General features: G+C 33.2%; 1 protein-coding gene across 1 annotated transcript; it reads right to left on the bottom strand.

The window, feature by feature from the left end:
- Positions 1-1,803: 1,803 nt before the first annotated feature.
- On the bottom strand, positions 1,804-23,978 carry LOC149773777 (uncharacterized). Its single transcript, XM_089946015.1, has 6 exons — positions 23,908-23,978; positions 16,573-16,598; positions 13,872-14,001; positions 8,669-8,760; positions 3,012-3,073; positions 1,804-2,202 (listed from the first exon to the last, which is right to left on the bottom strand). The coding sequence occupies exons 2-6, from the start codon at positions 16,594-16,596 to the stop codon at positions 1,833-1,835; spliced, it is 678 nt and encodes a 225-aa protein (XP_089802141.1). The 5' UTR covers positions 16,597-16,598; positions 23,908-23,978; the 3' UTR covers positions 1,804-1,832.
- Between the last annotated feature and the right edge of the window lie 47 nt (positions 23,979-24,025).

The raw sequence follows: 24,025 nt of genomic DNA, 5'->3' as shown, positions 1-24,025 counted from the left end.
TTTAGCTAAATGAAGCTAAAAGTTATCTGCCTACCTACGTGGCAGTCAGACAGAGTTATCTGCCCTTGGTATTGGCACCAAATCCCATGAATATCTCAGTTACTACTGGAGTGTTAGGCATGCTCTCTATGTGGTTGTGAGGGTGAAGTAAATTATGATTGGGTAAATATTCTCAAAAGAAACATATTTTACTATATGAAAGAAAATTGGTTTCTTCTTCAAATATGTTACCCAGTCATAATACCTTAAAATAATATGTGTGTGTGTGATTTGGATTTTTAACGTAGCTTTAACATTTTTTCAGTCATATTGCTACGATGTCTGCAGTGTGGCAGTTTATAGTGATATAGTGATATCCAGCACTGGGACATCATGTCGCAGACATGTACCACGATGTCCCACCCAGTCACATTATCCTGACACCAGGCCGACCAGTCCTAACACTAACCTCTTAATGCTGAGTGCCAAACTAGGCAGTTGTTAGTACCATACTTGTAAGTCTCTGGTATGACTCAGCCGAGGATCGAACCCATGACCTCCCGCATCCGAGGCAGACGCTCTAACCACTAGGCCACCGGAGCAGTGAAGGATAATAAGTAAGAAGTTGAGGGAGATACATTCTTTTACTCCAGAGAGACCATCTTTAGTCCCCTAAGGTATGTGAGATAGCTTATAGATAACCTGACTGGAAAAGATTCCATCTGTCTGGGAGCAGCTTTGAAAGGGAAAAATTTCCCTGCTGCAAATTCAGTGAAGTCGTGAAGCCATGTGTGTAACAAGCTGTCGAATGATCTGGAAGGGTAAAGATTCCTCCAGATAAACTTCAGCCTTTTAGGATAAGAGATCTCTGAAAAGAACTAGAAAAGTGTACTTGGATCTCCATCCCATGACATGGATAATGATAGACAGCAGTTTCACTCAAATGCAATGATTGTGATGACTGTTCCAACTTCTTGAGCCAATATGTGGAGCAACTTCTTTGGTGTGGGTTTAGTCTGATATACAGGACAGCTAGTTCACTTTCTTCTGGATGAAAATGTAAAGGCAAAAAACTTTTTGTCATAGCAAGAAAGAAAAGTTGGAAACATAGGAGTATATTTACATTTTGAAGTGAAGACTCTTCCAACTTGTAAGTGCAGAACTTCCAGAAACTTGGCAGAGGATTTTGCAAGGTCCATATTGATGAGAGTGTGCTGCTTGCATGAGCAGAAGTAGTAAATCTGGGATAGTCATGGGACGAATCTCTATACCAAGGGGAAATCACTCTGTCTGTTTTTTAATTTATGATGGTCATCTTTGATGATAAATTGACATTATTTTTTATAAACTTAGATAGTCAGTAAGATAAAAAGTCCTGACAAAATGTGATCTAAACTGGCTGATTTTTTTATCTTGATCAATAAGTAGTGATACTTGATGTTGGATCAACTGTACCATGCACAAGAACTATCTAACAAGTGATTTCTGAAATGATGTCAAATAGCACAAACACTGACTGATGAACAATAGAAAACATGACTTACAATAGACAAAATACTTCACTAAAAATCACATGGCCTTAATCTATGTTGGGATATTAGAATACCTATAGCTAAAAGACTTTATTCAAGTTGATTTGACCTTCATTCCAGGTGAGATATAAGAATATCTATAAACAATAGACTTTACTGAAGCTCACTTGACCTTAAGCGCAGGTGAGATATGAAAATGTATACAGACAATACACTTTAATGAAGCTCAATTGGCCTTAATTCCAGGTGAGATATTAGAATATCAAAAAACAAAAAAATGACAAAAGTAAGATAATATCACAATATCTTTATTTCCTTCCTTTATCTGTGTCTTTTCTTTTTCTTCTTCTTCACAGTTGTTTTGCCTTGATCGGATTTCACAGATGATGGAGAATAAAGTCTTTTTTCTCTGTGTTTATGTTTTTTGTGCTTTTTGCTGTGGATTTCTTTTTCTAAACAATCACTATCATTTCTTTTTCTTTTATGGCCTTTGTCTTTTGAATATGTGTCACTGTGACTAGTCCTTGTCTCTTTAAAATATAAAGCCTGTTCTTCTTGACACTTAGAAATGGGTTTAGTAGATTTTTTTTTCTTTTTCTTTTTCTTGCTTTTCTTTCTTTTACTTTTCTCTGTAACTTCAGAGTCACTTGAATCTGTTGATGAAATTAGTAGAGCTTGAAGCTGTTGAATCCTGTCATAAAAAAAATGAAAGAACAAAGCTTATCAAATTATAAAACAGGTAACATAAGGCAAATCTCACACATGCTAACTTAATGTATGACTGTAAAGTGGGACCGTGCTTATCCAACCATTATGGATAAATGGGAGTTTAAATGAAAGAGTCTAAATTATTACACATGAGAAACATTTCCAAGGATAAAACTTTGTGGTTTGAGAGTTACATTTTTTGCAGATAATGTTTTGTGGGGTCATTTTTTTAATCTTAACAACCAGAACAATACTATTTTTGTGTTGATTTAATTTCATGGGTGCTTTATCAACTAGATTGGCTACTGTGGTGTATCCATGTATGAAAGTAAAAACCACAACACCAGGCCTTAAAACACTGGGATCCAAGACTAGCATTTGAAGGTCCAGCATGTACTGGAAGCACTGTTAGTGAACTGTTTGACCTCTGACCCAAGCCATCCACAGTTTGAGATGTTAAACCAGAGTCATTGTGCAGAAAGCATTGTTCTTCTTTCAGTCATAGTGACCCTGACCTTGACCTTTGGACACAGAATCAACAGGCTTCTTCCATACCCCAAATGCAAGCAATTTAAAAAGTTTATTAATGGTAGATGGTGGATAACTAAACTTAATGTGTAGAAACAAATTAGGGAACAGACAGATGGGGTGGACATCAGAATATAATAAATATGCTCCACCTTATGGTATGCTTTGAAAAATTAAATCTGTCTATTATTTTGCATTTTGATCCATTCACCACAAATTTAATTACACCAAATTAATGTCACCTATTTATGAATCCTGCAATACCTTTTCTCTTTCTCTCTCCTCTTATTCTCTTCAATATATCTGTACATAGGATCTTCATGGCTCTGAAAATTAGAAAAAGAATTGTTTATCTTTGCTGTCCTGGGTACACTTCTTGAACTGTTGAAATCAATTATCAAAATTTAAAAATGTCCCCCAAGACAACTCGTGTGTTAAAAACTCAGCAAAGGTTTATAAAACTGTTTGCCATTCTTTGATTCTGCATCACAATTTATTATGACTCCTATTAAGTAAATCGACTAAATCAAAGATTTATGAGTGTTTAAATAACAGCATTTTAGTATCATCACATTTATTAGCTAAGTAAACTGACTGAACCAAAGATTTATGAGTGTCTAAATCATAGCATTTTTTTCCATCACATTTTAGTAATTCTTAAATTTCAGCTTAAGAACATTAGACAATTTAAGTGAACTGAATGTTGTACAAAAAGTAAATATTTAAAGTAGTAATGGTTCTAAACTAAGTGTGTGTGTGTGTGATTAGGATTTTTAACTTAGCTTTAACAATTTTTCAGTCATTTTGCTATGATGTCTGCAGTGTGGTAGTTTATAGTGATGTCTAGCACTGGGGCATCATGCTGCAGACATGTAGCATGATGTCCCACATAGTCGCATTATTCTGACACCAGGTCAACCAGTCCTAACACTAACCTCTTAATGCTGAGCATCTAGTAAGGCAGCTGTTAGTACCATCTAAACTAAGTAAAACATGCATCATATCAAACAGCCAAATATATGACCTGCTGCCAATAAGGTAGGATGCTTAAATGACTGTGAAGAAAAATAAAAACAACACTATCTCCTTAAACAGCATTTGCAGGTTAATCTAATCATCAAAACAAAAAGCTTATTCAATGGCAGTCATTAATATCTAAACCTGGTTCTGAAATGATCTGTCTGGCTTGCCATTGGAATCAACAGCTAAATTCATTATTGATCTTTATATCACACAATTTAAATATGAATAAAATTTTAGGAAAACTTGTTAACTTAGCCAAATCTTTAAGCTGGTTAATATTTTTGTAATTTATAGTGCATATCTATCTTTTACAGATTTTATGTTTTGGATTTATCCCAAAAATGCTTGTGAAAAATGATTTAGATTCTTGCTAGTGTATTTTTTTTTACTTGCTATAGATACCAATATTTGGGGCCCTAACAGTTAATGAATATTACACACAACTGCTGTTGTGCTGATACAGGAGAAGAACAACTGTAAGGTATATTTTTATTCATTAAACATATCACACATTTCTTTGAACATACTATATGGGGTTTATTCAAAAACACTTTCCTTACAGAAGTCATTCTAAGCTTAAGTGTTGCAATGATAGGCCAATACATTAAGAAAATCCCTCTCATTATATTCACTTTTTCAGTGTTTGGGAAAGAATGTTTTGGAAGACACAGTTATCGACTCAATAGAATAATTTCAGATCTTGTTATATAGGTGGTGGTTGTTTTACAAATGTGAAACCCACAAGAGTTTATTTGCACATAATTACCAAAACAAAATTAGTTTAAATTAAAATAGAAACTTATATTTATTTAGGACTGTGTTTAAGCCAATCAGAACCAAAATATATTTATTTAAAAACACAATCTGTTTCACATGCTACTGAAATAATTATACATTTCAAATTAAACACAGTCTTTACATTGGCAGTTTATCTCAAAAAAAACTTAACATGTATTAACATGAATACATGTTTATGTGGACATTATGTTGACATCCAGACAAATTTCAATCATAATATAACAAATATATATTAATGATGAATCTGAAATTGTGATCTGCTTAATTTTGATTAAAAACTCAATTGAAATGAGAAAAAGAGTTTATATCTGCAAATTTTTTAACTGTGCTGCAAGTTATTTCAAAGCATGAAAACTTTTTGTATGGTAGTCAAGAAGAATGTGTAAATCAGAGAATCACACAGGGATCTACATTTTACCTGTTAACAAATTTTTATTTTGTGTATACACCTGAATATTATTTTCTACCAGAATGGTATTCTGACATTTATACAGGGATCTACATGTTACTTGTTAACAAATTTTTATTTTGTGTATACACCTTTATATTATTTTCTACCAGAATGGTATTCTGACTACCATGTATCCAGACCAAAAATTATGTTGTGTAGAAAAAGATGAAAGAGAATCAATTAAATACAAGACAAAATTTCAATGTACCAATCAGATATCACGAAGTGTACTAACAATAAGACCCAAAACACTGATCCTGCATCCAAGAAAAACTTCCATCATAACAAATCAATTATTTTTCCCCAATCAATGAATTTCATATATTTAAACAATCACATAGAATATTAATAATTTTTGTTATATGAAGTGGGTTAATTTTGTACTGAACCATCTTAATCTTTACAAGAACTGATTTTTAATTTGGATATAAATGCAAATATCATACTACTTAAGAATATCCAGCCTGGAGAAAGCAGTCAAATATGACATCCATAACGCATTCATGGAAACATAGTGTTTGGGAGGTTTACAGGCAAATACTCTTTATAATCATTATCACAGTTGATTAGAATAAATATTTCAAATAAATTTATGTTGCATCTACATTTATTGCCATTCCTTTAATCACACAGTGTGGATGTTACAAGAAATTTTCTTTTGAATGACAGTTACTTGGTGCATGGTTGGCCATTCATCTTCTCCAGTACAATGCACTTGATGATTTAACAATTAAAAATGTAGTATACCTGATGATTTCATAATGAATAAAGCAGTACACCTGATGATTTCACAATGAATAAAGTAGTACACCTGATGATTTCACAATGAATAAAGTAGTACATCTAATGATTTCACACTGAAAAAAGTAGTACACCTGATGATTTCAAAATAAAGTAGTACACCTGATGATTTCACAACGAAAAAAGTAGTACACCTGATTTCACAATGAATAAAGTAGTACACCTGATGCTTTCACAATGAATAAAGTAGTACACCTGATGATTTCACAAAGAAAAAAGTAGTTCACCTGATGATTTCAAAATAAAAAAAGTAGTACACCTGATGATTTCACAACAAAAAAAGTAGTACACCTGATGATTTCACAATGAATAAAGTAGTACACCTGATGATTTCACACCGAAAAAAGTAGTACACCTGATGATTTCACAATGAAAAATGTAGTATACCTGATGATTTCACAATGAATAAAGTAGTACACCTGATGATTTCACAATGAATAAAGTAGTACACCTGATGATTTCACAATGAATAAAGTAGTACATCTGATGATTTCACACCGAAAAAAGTAGTACACCTGATGATTTCAAAATAAAGTAGTACACCTGATGATTTCATAATGAAAAAAGTAGTACACCTGATTTCACAATGAGTAAAGTAGTACACCTGATGATTTCACAATGAATAAAGTAGTACACCTGATGATTTCACAATGAAAAAAGTAGTACACCTGATGATTTCAAAATAAATAAAGTAGTACACCTGATGATTTCACAACAAAAAAAGTAGTACACCTGATTTCACGATGAATAAAGTAGTACACCTGATGATTTCACAATGAAAAATGTAGTACACCTGATGATTTTACAATGAATAAAGTAGTACACCTATGATTTCACAATGAAAAATGTACACCTGATGATTTCACAATGAATAAAGTAGTACACCTGATGATTTCACAATGAATAAAGTAGTACACCTGATGATTTCACAATGAATAAAGTAGTACACCTGATGATTTCACAATGAATAAAGTAGTACATCTGATGATTTCACACCGAAAAAAGTAGTACACCTGATGATTTCAAAATAAAGTAGTACACCTGATGATTTCATAATGAAAAAAGTAGTACACCTGATTTCACAATGAGTAAAGTAGTACACCTGATGATTTCACAATGAATAAAGTAGTACACCTGATGATTTCACAATGAAAAAAGTAGTACACCTGATGATTTCAAAATAAATAAAGTAGTACACCTGATGATTTCACAACAAAAAAAGTAGTACACCTGATTTCACGATGAATAAAGTAGTACACCTGATGATTTCACAATGAAAAATGTAGTACACCTGATGATTTCACAATGAAAAATGTAGTACACCTGATGATTTCACAATGAAAAATGTAGTATACCTGATGATTTCAGAATGAATAAAGTAGTACATCTGATGACTTCACAATGAAAAAAGTAGTACACCTGATGATTTCACAATGAATAAATTAGTACACCTGATGATTTCACAATGAAAAAAGTAGTACATCTGATGATTTCACAATGAAAAAAGTAGTACACCTGATGATTTCACAACGAAATAAGTAGTACACCTGGCATGCAAGAATTTATGTATAACTCGCATGACTATTATGAAGGACCAAATTCTGGAGGCTAATAGTTTGACAACAGATTATCGATTCAACCAAACGCTCTAACCTTTAACCTACTGCAATTACTGCACATTTTCAAGCCTAATATATTTAAGGTAACCTAAATAGGCAATGAAGTAGTTAAAGCAAAATGTGCAATACTTTATAAAGTTCAAGACTCAGAATTAAGCCTTCTTTTGCTTGATACCATGACATCCAATGTCTTATTTGCACACAAAAAATGAACACATAAATTAAAAATTTATTTTCATCTTGTATTTTGTGAATCAAAACATTTCTAATAAAAACAGGAAATAATTATTACACTTATTTACTTTGTTTAGATATTCTGATTGAGTGGAGAACTTTTATTCCAAAAAGATTCTATGAAAAACTTCAAGATTCTGTTGATTAAACTTAATAATTAAACAACATACTCTTTGTTGTTTGTCTTATTGTATACGTTTTCTATTCAACAACAGAGAAAACTGATGTATTTTATTTAAAAAATCTTCAAGTCGTGTAAAGGTACACAATTATATTTTAGTGCAGAGGGAATCATACAATCACTATCCTTTAAAGTCTGAAAGTCCAAGCCTTACAAAATTGCCAGTTCCCTACCCCTTACAGATGTCCCTACATCCCCTCTAAGGGAAAATTCTGGAGAAATCATTGATAAATTTAAAGTTTTGTCCATTTAAGATTCTCCATATTTATGATGCTTAACTTCTTTGAAATATTTGTCTTAATTCCTCTGTTATAAAAAAAGTTTAAACTCACAACTGGATAAAAATTATGATCTAGTCATAGGTTGTGCTTACCAACTGTCCTAATGAATACTGAACATTGCCACTAAGATCTGTCAATTGAGTCTCTTACCTAAACTGATACTATTTCACTTTCCCTGGTGAACTATTAGTGGAACTGTAGTTGTATAGAATTTTGCATACTATTATTTACTTAGCAACCTACACTGATCATTTGCTATAGTTTTGTGCCACAAGCAAATAGTTTATTACCAACAATCCAACATTTCTTGCCTCTCACTCTTCCCTGTTTTTTTAATATGCAGTGTCTGTAGTTAGGTATTGGACTGTTATACAACTTATTTACATGCTAAATGCTAAAAGCTGGAACACATTTGTTTTTCTTCAAATCCATTTGTCATTTTTGTTTTCTTGATATGTTGGAAATAAATTAAACCAATGCTAACCTTACTGAAATTAACCCTGATATGTCAAGGAAGTATATTTCTATATTACCCATCTCAGTCTTTTTGTCTGTATGTTGGCTGATTTGAACTTTGGACAATTTTTGTCCCCTCTTCTATGTCCATAGCCCTTGCAATGCCAGCCTAGAATGATAGAAGAAAGGAAGAATGTCAAGTTCTATGGAACACAGTGTCTCACCTGTGAATATAGTCTTCTTCGTACAATCTGTTTCTGACACTCAAAATATCCAGAACTTTAACTTGGTTGACGATGATGTCAGAAAAACTACATTATCTCACCTTGCTTACATTTATGCAGACAAAGGCCAAAATTAAATCTTAGACTTTGGCCCATCTCAGACACAGATTAAATCTTAGGCATCCCATTTGTTTTTGATAAATGCATTTTCAAGTTCATCAAAGTATGAAGCAGTAACCAGTCTTTATCATGAAAGCTTCAAATTTACCTCAACTTCTGTATGACCACAGGATTGAAGGAAAGCAGCTTTCCTCTACATTTTTATGAGTCCAAAAAGACTTAAGATTTTCTCTTAATGTCTAATGTTCACAAGAGATATATATTTTACTTCATTTGGAAACTAAACATAAAGCAGGCATATCATAAATAAGGCAATTATCTGTCTTAGTAGTGTTTCTACACAAAGCCTTGCATGGCTAAGACAAATATACCAATTTCAAATTATTGGAAATACATTTTTTTAAATTTGAATCTTATTCATGTAAAATTCATTTGTGTAGAATGCCAGATTTTTTTCATACAACATATACTCAAGTATGAAGAGTCTACACTCAGATCTACCATCGTGTAATGCAATGGCAAATTATAACTGATGTTGTTGGCTTGAAATCTGAAGGCAAGAATCACACATGATGCTATATCTTGCCTGCTGTGCTGTGGCATAGACTAATAAGAGGTCCAAGTGGACACGATATTACTCATGTAACATATACTGGCAAAAATGGCAAGAGAAGTAATATGGAGGTGCTATTGGATGAAAGACACCCATGTCAGGAAAACTTCCAACTGTTGGGTTGAAATCGTTGGCATTCAATGTTCAAAATTGCGAATGAAAAGTGTGATCAGAGTTAATTTCAATTTTGCCAAAAAGTAATTTTTTTTATGCCTTTGAACAATTTCCACTTCAAGCACAGATTTGTAGACCAAGAGAAAAATAAATTTAAGTATACCACTTACCAGTTTTCTTAATGATCTTAGGTTTCTCAAGCACCTTACCTAGGTTGTAACATGTGAGTAAAAATTCTCCAGGGTTCTAGTTAGACCAACAAGTTATTCTCTGCCACTTTCTGTTATTGTCTGACATTACTGGTAGTGATAAGAACAATGTGCAAGGTACAATTAAACTGTTTTGAACTTATTTGTGTACCCACAATGCAAGTTTAATTCCTATGCTTTCAATCAGCTGAAATGAAACTTTCCAATACTCCCTGTTAAATAGTAATCCCTCCTTGAATCAAGCTATCATTCCAGAAGGTGTTGAAATCCTGACCCCTGCCACCCCATTTTTGATATTTGGACATTTATGTTTGGGGTGTAGGGTCAGAGTCAATTCCATATAAAAAATTCCCAGCAAAATGGAACGACCTTTAATCGAGATATACCTGCATGAAATTGATAAGAATATGATATATTTTCTCAAAAATTGTGAGCATTACATTAGTCATGTCCTTAATCCGCTGACAGATGAGACGAAAGTACGTCATTGCTGAAATTTGACCTGGATCTGGCCATTTGCATCCCCAGTCACGTGACTACACAAATCTTGCAACCAACATGTCAGTGACTCTAGAGGTCATATAGTCATGTGATATCAACAAAAAACACATTTCCAAAGTTGTTGTACATAGAATTTGGACTATTATATAGAAGTTACTTAATTTTTGTAAATAAATATAATGTACACTTAATTCTCAACATATTTATTCTGAGAACAACAACCAGAAACCTGTAGGTATCGCAGCAGGGTGGAGAAAAACATTTTTCAAGAAGTACCGAGCGATGTTTTTGTTGATGTCATATGACAACCACACTGACATGTGCTTTCTGCATAATGAATCTGGTTTTCTTCAAATTGCTGCAATATTTACAGATTTTCGGTCGTTGTTTTCACAATCAATATTTTGATAAGTTTATGTTTTTTCATTTTTCTATAAAAATTACATGACTTTCATTTATATGTTCGACTTGTTTTCCTACAGCAACACTAGAAATTGTTTATTGTTGATATCACCTGACTGTATGACCTCTGATGTCATTGACATGTAGGTTGCAAGAGTTGTGTAGTCATGTGACTAGGAATGCAAATAGCCAGATCCAGGTCAAATTTCACCAACGATGTTCTTTTATCTCGTCTGTCAGCAGATTAAAGACAGAATGACTGCTATGATCACGATTTCTTAGAAAATAAATCATATTCCTATCAATTTCATGCAGGTATATCTTGATGAAAGGTCATTAAAGTTTGCTGGGCCAGCTAATGAGCTTCTATCCCATGCTGACACCAAATGCTGTCAGCAAATTCAACATCTGGTAGGGAATTGACTCTGACCCTACACCCCATCACAAATATCAAAATATCAAAAATGGGGCAACAAGGGTCAGAGAAAACTTGGAGTATTTGCAGGGTAGCATCTACTGTATATCAAATTTCTTTCTTTATTAAAATAAAAAGTATAAACATGTTCTGGAACTATTCAGGTAAAATACTACTCAGTGACAAATAAAAGAATAAATAAACAAAAAGACAAGCAAAAAAATAAAATTAACTATTTTACCAAAGATCTTTGCAGTTGCATTATTTAATTTTTTGTCACATGTTCTATTTTAATATTGCTTTGGTTACAACAGTATTTCATCCACATCATGAAAAGAGGTTTTCAAAAGACTGTATTTTTGTTTTTTATATAAACTGATTTTGACAATGGGTAAACCCTTCTGCTGAAGTTTTTGAAAAAAATATTTATATACCTTACAACAGTAGAGAGGGGCCCCAAGTGGCCGAGTGGCCTAAAATGCTCACCATTACAGATCACTGCCATTTCACCTCTGTCTGCATGGGTTAAAGTCTTGGGTTTGGCCAATGTGGGTATGTAAGAAAGCTTGCCAGTAGCTTCTCGTGGGTTGGTGGTTCTTCCTAGGGTTTTCCCGGGTTTCTTCCTCCACCATTAATACTGGCCGCCATGTATAGCCTATCGTGTGCTGAAAAATGGCATTAAACCCTACAACAACAACAACAACAACAATAACTACAACAGTAGAGACTTTACTGAGATCATAAATCCAAAAATATTTGTGCAAGAAAATTATAATATACATATTTTGTCCCTCACTTTTCCATCAACTCTCTCGCTTCTCCCCTTATTATCTGGAGGGAGAAATCATCGTTCCCATTTTTCTGGACTACAGTTTTGAGCCCTCCTATTTCACAAGTTGTTTAGCTGAGCTGAGTAACTGAGCTAGATGGTATATTGCATCTTCTATATGAATGTGAAAAGTGTTCCTACTAGAAATGTACCTACCAAAGCTGTTTTGATTTGTAAGACAGTTCTGTGCTGAAAGACTTTCTATAGTTAAAAAATACATTTTATTATTAGCTATATTTATGTATTAAGAAACATTCATACCAAATTTAGAAGAAAAAAATTCTCAGCCATTCTTGAAGAGCAACGAAAAATAGGTTTCCAATAATGCTGCTGTGGATTAAATTTCAACTGAGCAGAAACCTTCTTACCTCACTTGTACCAGTAATGAGAAGTCCAACCGTGTTTTCTACCTAGTTGCTAAGAAAGTCATACTGTTAATAGGAAAATCACACCAGACACAATTCTGAGTAAGCCTGTCCAAAGAAACCACCCTACCAAGTTGTATCAATATTGACTTAGCCATTCTAATGAAAATGTTGAAAACAGGTTTCCAACAGGGTGCCACAGAAGCCACACTGTTGCTAAGGCAGTCACAATTTTGACAGAACATGTCCTAAGAAACTCCAGTGATTTTTAATGAGTATACCCTTAAAAACATTTCTAACAAGCCTGACAAAATATGCTCAGCCATTCAAACAAAAACAAACTAAAGACATGATTTTACATATGGTTAAAAAGAAAGCATTTAGAGAAGCCTCAACAATCACAATTTTATTAGAGCATTCACAAAGAACATTCCTACCAAGCTTGATTGAAATTGGCTGTGAAGTGTTTGAGAAGAAGTTTAAAACACCTAATGTTGATGGATGACAGATGGCATATACACTGAATGACAGATGCAGGGCAATATAATCAGCTCATTTGGTCTAGTGGCTAGGTGAGCTGAAATTATAACAAAGTTCCAAGTGCAAGAAAAATAATTCACTGTGACCTACTTTTGCCTGTCAAGAATAGTTGCCTTCAAAACGAATACACCAATCAGGCTTTGTGGCAGGATATACAACAGTGTCTGAGAATCTGAACTCGTGCTAAAACATAACACTGTGGCATACCTCTACCTTTGCCTCTGATGATCAGTACCATTCAAACACCCATCATATTTCATTGTTTGGTACAGACAAAAGTGTCAGAGAAACTGAACTAAATGCAAAAATATAACAATAATGCCTACACCAGCAATGCCATTAGAAGTGATCAATATGTCTCACCTATGCTTCTCATGCAAGAACATAAAATAGTGTAAACACTGATCTGCCAGTGCCTTCTAGGGCAGCAAATCAGAGTATACATTGTTTGCAGTTGGGCATTACACCACTTCTCTATAATTTGTACAGACTTATTGGAAGGGAATACTGTAATACTGTCTAACTAACGGCTCATAATTTACTTCAATTTAATATTGTACAAAAGTTTCTTTAAGACACAGTATAAATATGTGACTGTGCTATAGTTTTTATGTACAACACCTACTTTAGAAAACTTGTTACAATACCTTGCACTGCCATCTCACCTCTGTCTGTGTGGGTTCGAGTCAAGGATTTGGCCAATGTAAGTATGTGAGAAAGCTTGCCAGTAGCTTCTTGTGGGTTGGTGGTTCTTCCTAGGGTTTTTCCGGGTTTCTTCCTCCACCATTAATACTGGCCGCCATGTATAGCCTATCGTATGCTGAAAAATGGCGTTAAACCCAACAACAACAACAACAATACCTTGATCTACCACTTTTAGGCATCATGGGTAAAGCTTGTATTAGACTATAAGCCAAAAAAATACAGAAAACTTTATGTAACTCATACACTGCATATCTTTCACTTCTTTCCCTGGTTTCATGGAAAGTCCTTTAGTAGGTATGCTGGCTAGAAATCTTTGGGCCTCTTCATTTTCAGACAGATTAGGAATATATTCCTCTGATCTCTCCACATCCTCCTGAAACAAACTGACAGCAATAAATATTATTGCACTTAACTTAGAGTTCATCATTTGCAGGTTTAATCATATTTCCTAAATTTACTTGCCATCATTGTCCATGATGATTGGGATGCATGAAATTCCTGTTACGAATAGTGGGTCTCTGATCTGTGATGACTGGGCTACATGGAATTCCTCTTACAAAAGTTGGGTCCCTGCTCTGTGATAATTGGGCAACGTGAAATTCCTGATTACAGTAGCCATCGTGATCTTGATAAAGTATCACTGAGACACATTTCACCTAGCAAAACACACTCTAAATGTCTTATAAGAGGAATCTACAGAGTATAGTTTTACCTATTCGTAACCAAGATATTGTAATCTAACCATTGACAGCAGTTAGAATTTGGTAGTAATATTCCTTTCTCTAAAGATAAAATCGGAGAATGTACCAAATATAATAGAATGATTATCACTTATATTAAGGCATATTTTTTTTTTTAAACCAGTAAAAACATAAACTGACCTTGAATAAACCAATGATAATTCATCCAAGGGCTAAGAAGGATGCATAAAAGAAGAAGAAGAAGAAGAAGAAGAAGAAAAAGAAGAAGAAGAAGAAGAAAAAGAAGAAGAAGAAGAAGAAGAAGAAGAAGAAGAAAAAGAAGAAGAAAAAGAAGAAGAAGAAGAAAAAGAAGAAGAAGAAGAAGAAGAAGAAAAAGAAGAAGAAGAAGAAGAAGAAGAAGAAAAAGAAGAAGATTAGTATGAATATATAAGGTCTAATAAAATTAGCAACTTCCTTACAGCTAACTGAGAAAATTATTTTTAACAAACTTTTGGTTTTAACAATCCTTTTTATCACTATATACATATAAGGTCTTCAATGAATTTATATCTTAAAGTCCCAATGCTGTTATCTGCAAAAATTCATATATACCAAATGATCTAGATAATACTGAATCTTGAAAGATATTGGTCCTAAACATCATTGGGTTTCATTAAAACCAAATATTGACATTTTATCAAATTATAAGCCAAGTAATTTCTTCCTTGAACTGAGAAACCCTGTCATTTTTCATGTGATTGAATAAATCTGATGTTGATCAGGCAGATCTGTGGATCAACTGAAAGTTGAACGCAAGATTTGATGATGTCACCATATCTGTGGATCAACTGAATTCAGCCAATAGCTGAACACAAGATTTGATGATGTCACCATATCTGTGGATCAATTGAATTCAGCCAATAGTTAAACGCAAGATTTGATGATATCACCATCACAAACATAAGAAAGCAACACCATACTACGCTGAATATGGTAGATTATCCTTATGTGATACACTATTCTTATTTTGTTTGATATGATCCAGTATTTGGCCTAGCACTTACAAGTATTTTTCTTTAAAGGCATAACTGATGTATGTTTTTTTTTGCACTTCATTGTGGTACTGGTACCTGACAGGCTGTTAAACTGATAGATTGGACTTTATGAAACTGAAGTGTAACAATGGCATTTATAATACCTTGTTTACATGAAAATGAATTTTCGATGTTGGACCATTTCCAGATGCTTATATTTCATTTAAGTACTGCACAACATATAATGTATTTGTCATTGTAAGTGTCAATGAAACTTGTGTGAATTGAGGTAAATAATGAATTTTAAAATATTTTTGCTCACCTTAATTTGAAATATTTCATAGGATAACATACATTGAATTCAAATAGTTGTGTGAGACCTGTACCTGGGTAATTGAACAAGACAGTGTTTTCACAGGTTGTAGACCTTACAAGTCTGCTGAACATTACAGTTATTGCTTAATACTTCCAATGCTGATTCTTTAAATCTAATCATATTATGAATCATGATGCATAAGACAGTGAAATTATTACAAGATTTCAGCTTGCAACATAGACTGACATCACATGGCCTCATAAATATGATTGCTAGAATATACATCTTACAACAACAATTTGGTTCTGCACCAGTCTGGAATGGACATTTTCTTAGCCAACTGAAACTAATGTAAGAAAAAAATCCTACATTCCCTGCCTTCAATGGCATAAGACAATAATTTAGTGTCACACTGGTATGTCACCTGGCAAATCAGGTAACTTTTTGTGCATGAACTTTGCATAAAAATGCCTTAAAAGGGTTAAAATATTTTCCATAATTAATATATTTCCTGCTTTGAAGCTGAGCAAGAAGTCAATTGTTCCCACTGCTGATTTTCCAATTCTACATCATCAATAACAACATACAGTATAATAGTAATAAAAATTGCAACAAAAAAAATTTGGTGATATAATAATGTGCCCTTCTGATCATAAGATCCATGTTTAAATTGGTCTTTTGATTGAGACATGTTAAAAGTGCTCTTTTGACTGAAAGATGTGTTAAAAGTGTTCTTTTGACTGAAAGACGTGTTAAAAGTGTTCTTTCTTAAAGATAATTACCATACTCTTTATGACTTGTAGTTTAATTGGACTGTTTTGATTGTTAATCATGTGCATGTTTTCCTAAAAAAGTGAATTGCTCTAATTTGTTTCACTTGCAATCACTGTAAAAAAAAAAGAAAGGCTCATTACCTTAATCATGCCTTGATGATGCATAGCTGCAAATAGAAAAAATTATAATAAATACTAATACCTAGCCAAGCATAGTGTGATTTCAGTCTCACTAATCTTGTTGCCAATTACGCATGGGACAGGAATTCCTGCATTTTGGTTTTACACCCCGTGGCATGGTTTTTGGGCCATTACATCTGATGCAAGCAATTATTTATCCCTTTTAAATCTTTTGTGTGGTCCAGATGTTTGGGACTGGTAGAAATATTTTCCATATCCCAATAGATCCTAGATGCAAAATGGGAGGTGGGGGGGGGGGAAAAGAACTGAACTGATTTTGTGGTTGATACAAGCAAGCAATTTAAATACCTTAAGTAAAATGCATTTACCAAAAATGCCATTTGCTGATATAGGTACATGTATATCCAACATAATTTGATTTTTTCTGAGCCATGCAAACTGATGCTCACAAAAATAACTGAATTCAAAATATTTAAATAAAAGCTGCACTTTGGTCACAAAGTCACATACAGTGTACACTGCAAAGGGAATCTCAAAAGTTAAAGCAACAATTTATAAAGAACACAAGTGGCCATAATATATTTAACTCCATACTTAGTCAATTTTATAATATATAAATTTTATGAGCATATTGTGTCACTCTTTCATCTGTTACAACTCTATGGTCTTAACTAAGTAACAGCAAAGAGCAAAACCAAACAAATTTTGTAAAATTCAACAAATAATTGCTTTCTCTATGATACAAAATGAACATCTAAAAGAAACTTTAAGTTTTGTGAATCAAATCAAATCCCAAATAGAGATACAAGTTCTATCACAAGTCCAAAAGTGTATAGTATTCTGAATGAATTCCAGTCTTTAATGTGCTGATCTGCCAATGATCTTGAATTTGCTAATGTGCCAAGTCTTGATGTAACACAATGTTATAATCTAAAATGTCATTGAATGAATTCACAATAATTGTAAAATAGTAATTTAATCATAAAGCCAGTAAGCACTGTATAATTCCAATGAATAACATATATTAATAAATCCTCTCAAATAAAAAATAAACAACTAAATTTGATTCCACTAAGACTGATATTAAGATATAGAATAAAGAATTTGTTTACTTCTCTCTTAAGTCACAATATGTGCACCAGGATGAGGGTCAAATGTTCATTTCTAGGACAATCAAAATTGTCAACAATATCATTAAAACTTTAGTAAAGTACATGGCAAACAGCAGGTACATCAGGAATTCCTAAGGGGAAAACCAATTTCTGGGACTCCAATCTAAGTACAGGTAAATATGTTTACCTACAAATAAAAATAATCTTAATATATAATCTACTATCAAAGACAAAAACTGGCTATGTAATATATTATTTACAAGAAGAAAAAAAGACATTAGTCAGGTAGGCCCAAACTCCTACCCACAATTATGGACTAATGTCAATCACACAATACAAATTATATATAACACATGGGACACAAAAAGTTTGATTTCTTCAGCGAGTTCATGTACATGATAAAGGACCTAACTCTCTGGCACTGAATGAAACTAGTATTTAATTATGCTAATCTCAGTGATGATTGTTGGGTTAAATGCTGGCCATATAATAATATCTTTTTTTAATGAAAATAATAAGGTCATGATAGACCCTTCTACCTGTTCATTTTACTGTTTTATAAGAATGTTTGTGCTCAAAGTTAATTTTTTTCTTCTGCTTTTCCATGTAGAAATAAATAAAAGCATTGTTATATTTGTCATCGATTAAATAGAGAGAACAAGTGGGATAAACAAAAAAATCAATGTTATAAGGAATAGTTTGACTGATCTCAAGTGGCAGAAGAACCCGGGGAAAAAACCTGGGAAGAACCACCGACCCACGAGAAGCTACTGGCAAGCTTTCTCACATACCCACATTGGCCGAATCCGAGACTTGAACCCACGCAGACTGAGGTGAGATGGCAGTGATCCATAACGGAAAGTGCTTTAGACCACTTGGCCATTTGGGGCCCCTACTTTGGGCAGAGGGGACTGAATAGGGGGCAAAGAAATCCATTTCTGAATAATTATAAAAAGCATACTTGATGTCTGGAAATTTTATGTACTACTGAAGCATTCACTTTGCTTTAAAATTATTAACCTGTTCAATTTACTATCTTGGTTTCATGTTTATCAGAATAACAGCTAATGTTTAATATCCAAATTTTCAAACCTAAAATAAAGTGCCAGTCCCCACAAATATGGCCACTAGCATCTGAACTGCTCAAAGGAGTATTATGAGAAAAAGTTAATTGCACCACAAACAGTATACAAGTTTTCATGAGACATTGCCATTATGCTAATACTACCTAAAATTTGATTTGGCATTATATATTACACAATGTTTTTGTTAGAACCTGCAAATGTTTATAACTAAGTCAATGATCACATTTTTCTTGAAATATCAGAAATTGTCTAGAAATGTATAACGGCTTGGATAAATCTGTGCCTCTCTCTCTGTGAATCTCTTTACAGCATTCTTGCTGGGGTCATAAATAGTAAACCATGCTCATTTTATCAAGAACATATCCACTTTGTGGAAGTCATTGGATGTCTGTGAGAAATGATGCACAGAGTTATTCTACATATGCTATGGAAACTTCATTAAGATGGATGCAGAGAAGGTGGATGTTATTTTCTTAATTCCCTCACTCTCTCTTGATCCCCACCATGAAGCATGGAGAATTTAAACATCGGATGAGTTGTATTGTACATTAAGTTAAGGGAGGTTTTATTTTAATTTTCTTTTAGCATTCTTACAACTATCTACAAATTAAGGACAATTAATTAGGTCAAAATAATCTAAACAACCAGATTCAGTTAAAAGATAAAGACAAATGTTAATTGTAAAATTGACATCAGATAGAAATTAATAATACTTCGATATTATCAAGAAAAAAGGTATTTAACTACACAATATCGGGGCTCAAAAAACAATATTTTTAGACAAAGGCCATGGGCTAATGACTTAACAAAGTCACAAGCCCTGACTGAAATTCCACAAGCCTGGACTCCATTTTCCATATGCTGAAAACTTTCCCCATTTTTATTATTTGTCACACGCAATTGCTACAATTCAAAATATAAATTCTTTAAGGCTCAATAATGGGTTTGAAAGTAATGCGAGTGCAATTAGTGTTCATCAATTCGCTCACCAGAGACTGGATGTACTGGTGTTCAAACATCTCTGCTGGATTCTCTGAGCGAATCCTGGTCAGAATCAAGTTGACATGTTGATAGGTTTGCTGCTATTGGCAAAGAATCTACCCTTCCTTATTTTTTGCTGGTGTACTTCACAAAGTAAAACTCCATTGAACAGTACTTCTGAAACTTATTTTATTGGTCTTTGCTGATAGCTAAGTGCTTCCCAAATTGGCTTTAAAAAAGAATCACACTATTCTGACAATTTAAACTGATCATGCTTTGCCAGATCTAACAACCCTAAAAAAATTGTCGCAGTAAGGCAACTGATTTTTGTCCATAAGTTTGACCTATTTTACCTAAGGTGTAACAAAATATCAGGTACTGCTATTGTCAAGTCCGAAAACCTGTATTTAAAAGTTCAGTATTCCATACCACAGGGACCAACATTGTTGTTTACAATTTACCTGTCATACATGTACCAATATAATAAATACACATGTATGAGTAATAGTTAAATTGTAATCAAGGACATGAGCCCATGTTCCAACTGATGCATCGACAGTAACATTATGTTCAAATGAAAAGTTTGTAAGTACACATACATCTTCAGTTCCAAACCTTATGCAGCTCAATGGCTTGTTGCTGTCTCTCAACTTGACATAATTCTTGTTCTTTTTTTCTTCATTTCACATGAAGGCAATCATATCTCCCACCATGTGACATACTCAAATCGACATGTGAAAGTATCTAGCATCTCTTTGATTTACCTATATTGGGTTATTCCACATCATGATCATACCTATGCAAATTTGCACAATAGACGCACCCTCTGCAGTCTTCAAATATATCTCACAAGCTATTGTCAGCGAATTAAGTAATATGGGAATGGTGGTTTAATTGCCAATATTTAAACTGTCCAAAAGATAGTTTCACATCAGCTCCAATTATTACTGATTACCATTTAAACATGCTACATGTAATGGGCATATACTGAAAGTGGTCCTCGTTTTTCTTTTCTTTCAAAAATTGCTGAAAACTGTTTTCTTGTCAGGGTTTTGGGAATACAAAATCATATTTTAAGCATGACATGCCATGTTGCAATTTGATTAAAATTGTATCTCCATTTTGCATAGGAAAATACGATTTGAGCTATTTTGATACAATTTACTTTCTCCTAGTTATAGCACCCATCAATAAGTCGTACTTCATTAGATGGGTATTATAAATTGAATCAGGTCACAATTAACAGTTCCAGTTCAGTACCTATGAATGTAGTTCTAGTCTATTTTTAGAACATTTTTTCCTCTCATTTTGGTGGTAATAGAAGAGTTAGATTTATGCATTTTTAGTAGGGATTTAAAGGTAATTATTTATTCTTGAGAATATGAGCTCAGGGTGTGGTTGTCCATGTGTATTTTGGCGACCATGCACAGAAAGTAATAAGGCCTTGGTGATGACCCAGAAGTGAAATCTGTATTCTGTTTACATGCTGCTCTGTTTACAGTCCAGGCTCTCAAAAAGATGCAGGTGAACCTTTGACAAGATCTTTGATGGTATTATAGATTAACATATGATTTGTATTGATTGTCACACAGTGGAAAGGTCAGTACTGAGAAAAAAATGTAGAGAATATATAGTAAAATTGATTGTGTTCTATGTTCGGTCAGTGCAGTATTTGAGTAAAGTTTAAATTGTTATAAAATCTTTATTATTAATGATAGATACATGAAATTCGAATATGTTGTGTATATTAAATTTGAAAATAAAAAAAATGAAATAAAAAATAAAAAATGCATTTTTATTTTGAAAATTTAAATGAAAATTAAAAATATAAAAAAATCCCCCCAAATGCACATATTAACTTTTTGATAATGATATTAAATGAAATCAGCATGTATATATTCATACACCATATACAAGCTCCAATGATGGATATTTGTCAAATTTTGTCAGAAAATATCTTTGCAAGTCCAAATAAAACCTTCATTTAAAATACACAAAGTGGCCTAGTGGTTAGAGCATCCGCCTCGGATGCAGGAGGTCGTGGGTTCGATCCCCAGCTAAGTCATATCAAAGACTTACAAAAATGGTACTAACAGCTGCCTCGTTTGGCGCTCAGCATTAAGAGGTTAGTGTTAGGACTGGTTGGCTTGGTGTCAGGATAATGTGACTGGGTGGGACATCATGCCACATGTCTGCGGCATGATGCCCCAGTGCTAGATATCACTATAAACTGTCACCATTGTTCAGTAAGGTAGAGCCTCCCTAGAAACTGTATTTTCCTATCCCACTGTTGTCTTTTGTAGTTATCAACAATGAAATGGAACGCATTTTTGCCATAAAACACAGTAGTGGTCCCAACAGAACTTTAAATCTGAGTGTGCTATTAGTTATACAAACAAATGCCTAAGTACATGACACAATAAATGTGGAACATGGCACCTGTCATTGTTTCTTTAGTGTTTACACCTATATGCATCTGGACAGCATATTGCAATTTGCTGCCAAAATCACTGAGCTATGTTGCTTCTCTAACCCTGGGAAAAATGTTATCAGTTGTACAGACCCAAACTTACCAATTTTTTTTAAAATACCATTCATTAGCCAACTTTGCTGCCTAAATTTTTCAAAATGAGTTTTAAAACTTGTAATAAAATATAATTTTTCAATAAAATTTAGTTTTGACAATTTAAATTTTTATTTAAATTTCCATTAAAATTTAAATTATTAATATTTTAAAATTTCAAACATATTTTCAGACAGGCCTTATCTTGTATTACAATTAGGTTTTTACTACATTGAAAAACTCCTATAACTAAGGAAGATAGAGCAAATTTAGTTTCGGTTTCTCAAGGTTTCTTGGACCAAATCTTGCACCCTGTGGAACGCCAGCACTACACACTTTCTGACAGGTGTCACATGTCTTGTTTGCAAGGAAATTCAAAAAGACTTCATGTATAAAGTTGAAATATGTGTGGCATGCAAATATAAAAGTTTGATTAAAATTGGCCATAAAAAATTGGGCCTGTCAGGAATTGTTCTGGTTCAGTACCCATGAATATAGTTCATCTATTTTTAGAACAGTTTTTCCTCTCTCATTTTGTTTGTGATAGAAGAGCTAGATTTATGCATTTTTGGTAGGGATTTAAAGGTAATTGTTTATTCTTGAGAATATGAGCTCAAAGTGTGGTTGTCAGTGTATTTCGGCAACAGTGCACAGTGGGTAATAAGGCCTTGGTGATGATCCAGAAGTGAAATCTGTGTTCTGTTTACAGTCCAGGCTCTACAAAAAATGCATGTGAGCTGTTGACAAGAACTTCAATGTGAAGTCATCTTTGAAGGTATTTTAGATTAATATATGATTTGTATTGATTGTCACGCAGTTGAAAGGTCAGTACTGAGAAACAAATGTAGAGAATATATAGTAAAACTAATTGTGTTCTATGTCCAAATGGCCGATCATTCTGTTCAATTACTGAGGTAGTATGATAAAGACTGATCATTCTGTACCTGAGGTAATCTCCAGAGCGGATGATGCAAGTGGGTTGAATTCATATTATTCAAAAGTTAAAGTAAATATATAATGTAATGTCTGTGAATAATTTTGATTATTTTCACTTTCATTCTGTGTATTACTATAATTCTTTGTTAATCATATATGGCAAATCAAGTACGATCGAGTTAGGCCATTACATGATTTCAGCTAAAAATAGGAAAAACGTGAATGATTCATACAAAATCACATAAATCATATTTTATTTTGCTTTGTATTACTATTCAAACAAAAACAAATCACAATTCCAGTGTACACCGATATATACACCGAGAACATGTAAATACATGTGTATTTCTGTTTTTTAGTGTATTTCGGTGTTTATTAACTTAGTCCTACAATGTAAGACATAGCCAATGTTTTTGTTTTAGTGCTTGACGCCCACAAAAAAAAACTAACAGCGTCGAGGTCTTACATGTAGGACTAATAGTAACCGGGATTATTATTTTTTTTTTTTTTTGTTTACAAATCGTATGACCAACAAATGTAATTTATTGTCCAGATATACAACTCAAAAAAAGATATAGTGAAATTATAAAAGAAATCTAAAGTCAACCTCAGTGAGCTGGCTTAATTATCAATTACACCAATTAAGCAGTAAGCATACCAAGATAAAATTTGCTGTTCAGGACATGGGCGCAGACATATTGAATTGGCCTTACCGCTGAATGATATGATTGGTACAATATGAAGTTATGTCTGTTTTTATTAGCTAAAGTTTTAGA

The sequence above is a fragment of the Sinohyriopsis cumingii genome, unplaced genomic scaffold (genome assembly GCF_028554795.1).
Source record: "Sinohyriopsis cumingii isolate HCF-2022 unplaced genomic scaffold, ASM2855479v2 utg000573l, whole genome shotgun sequence".
NCBI lineage: Eukaryota > Metazoa > Mollusca > Bivalvia > Unionida > Unionidae > Sinohyriopsis > Sinohyriopsis cumingii.
The sequence above is the reverse complement of the archived record's forward strand: the minus strand, read 5'-3'. Positions and strand labels throughout refer to the sequence as shown.

Coding starts and splice junctions, on each gene's coding strand:
- LOC149773777 (XM_089946015.1), bottom strand. CDS start 16,596: ATGCATCATCAAGGCATGATTAAG. Junction 14,002..16,572: donor ATCATCAAGGCATGATTAAG/GTAATGAGCCTT, acceptor AGTTTGTTTCAG/GAGGATGTGGAGAGATCAGA. Junction 2,203..3,011: donor AGGAGAGAGAAAGAGAAAAG/GTATTGCAGGAT, acceptor TTTTTATGACAG/GATTCAACAGCTTCAAGCTC.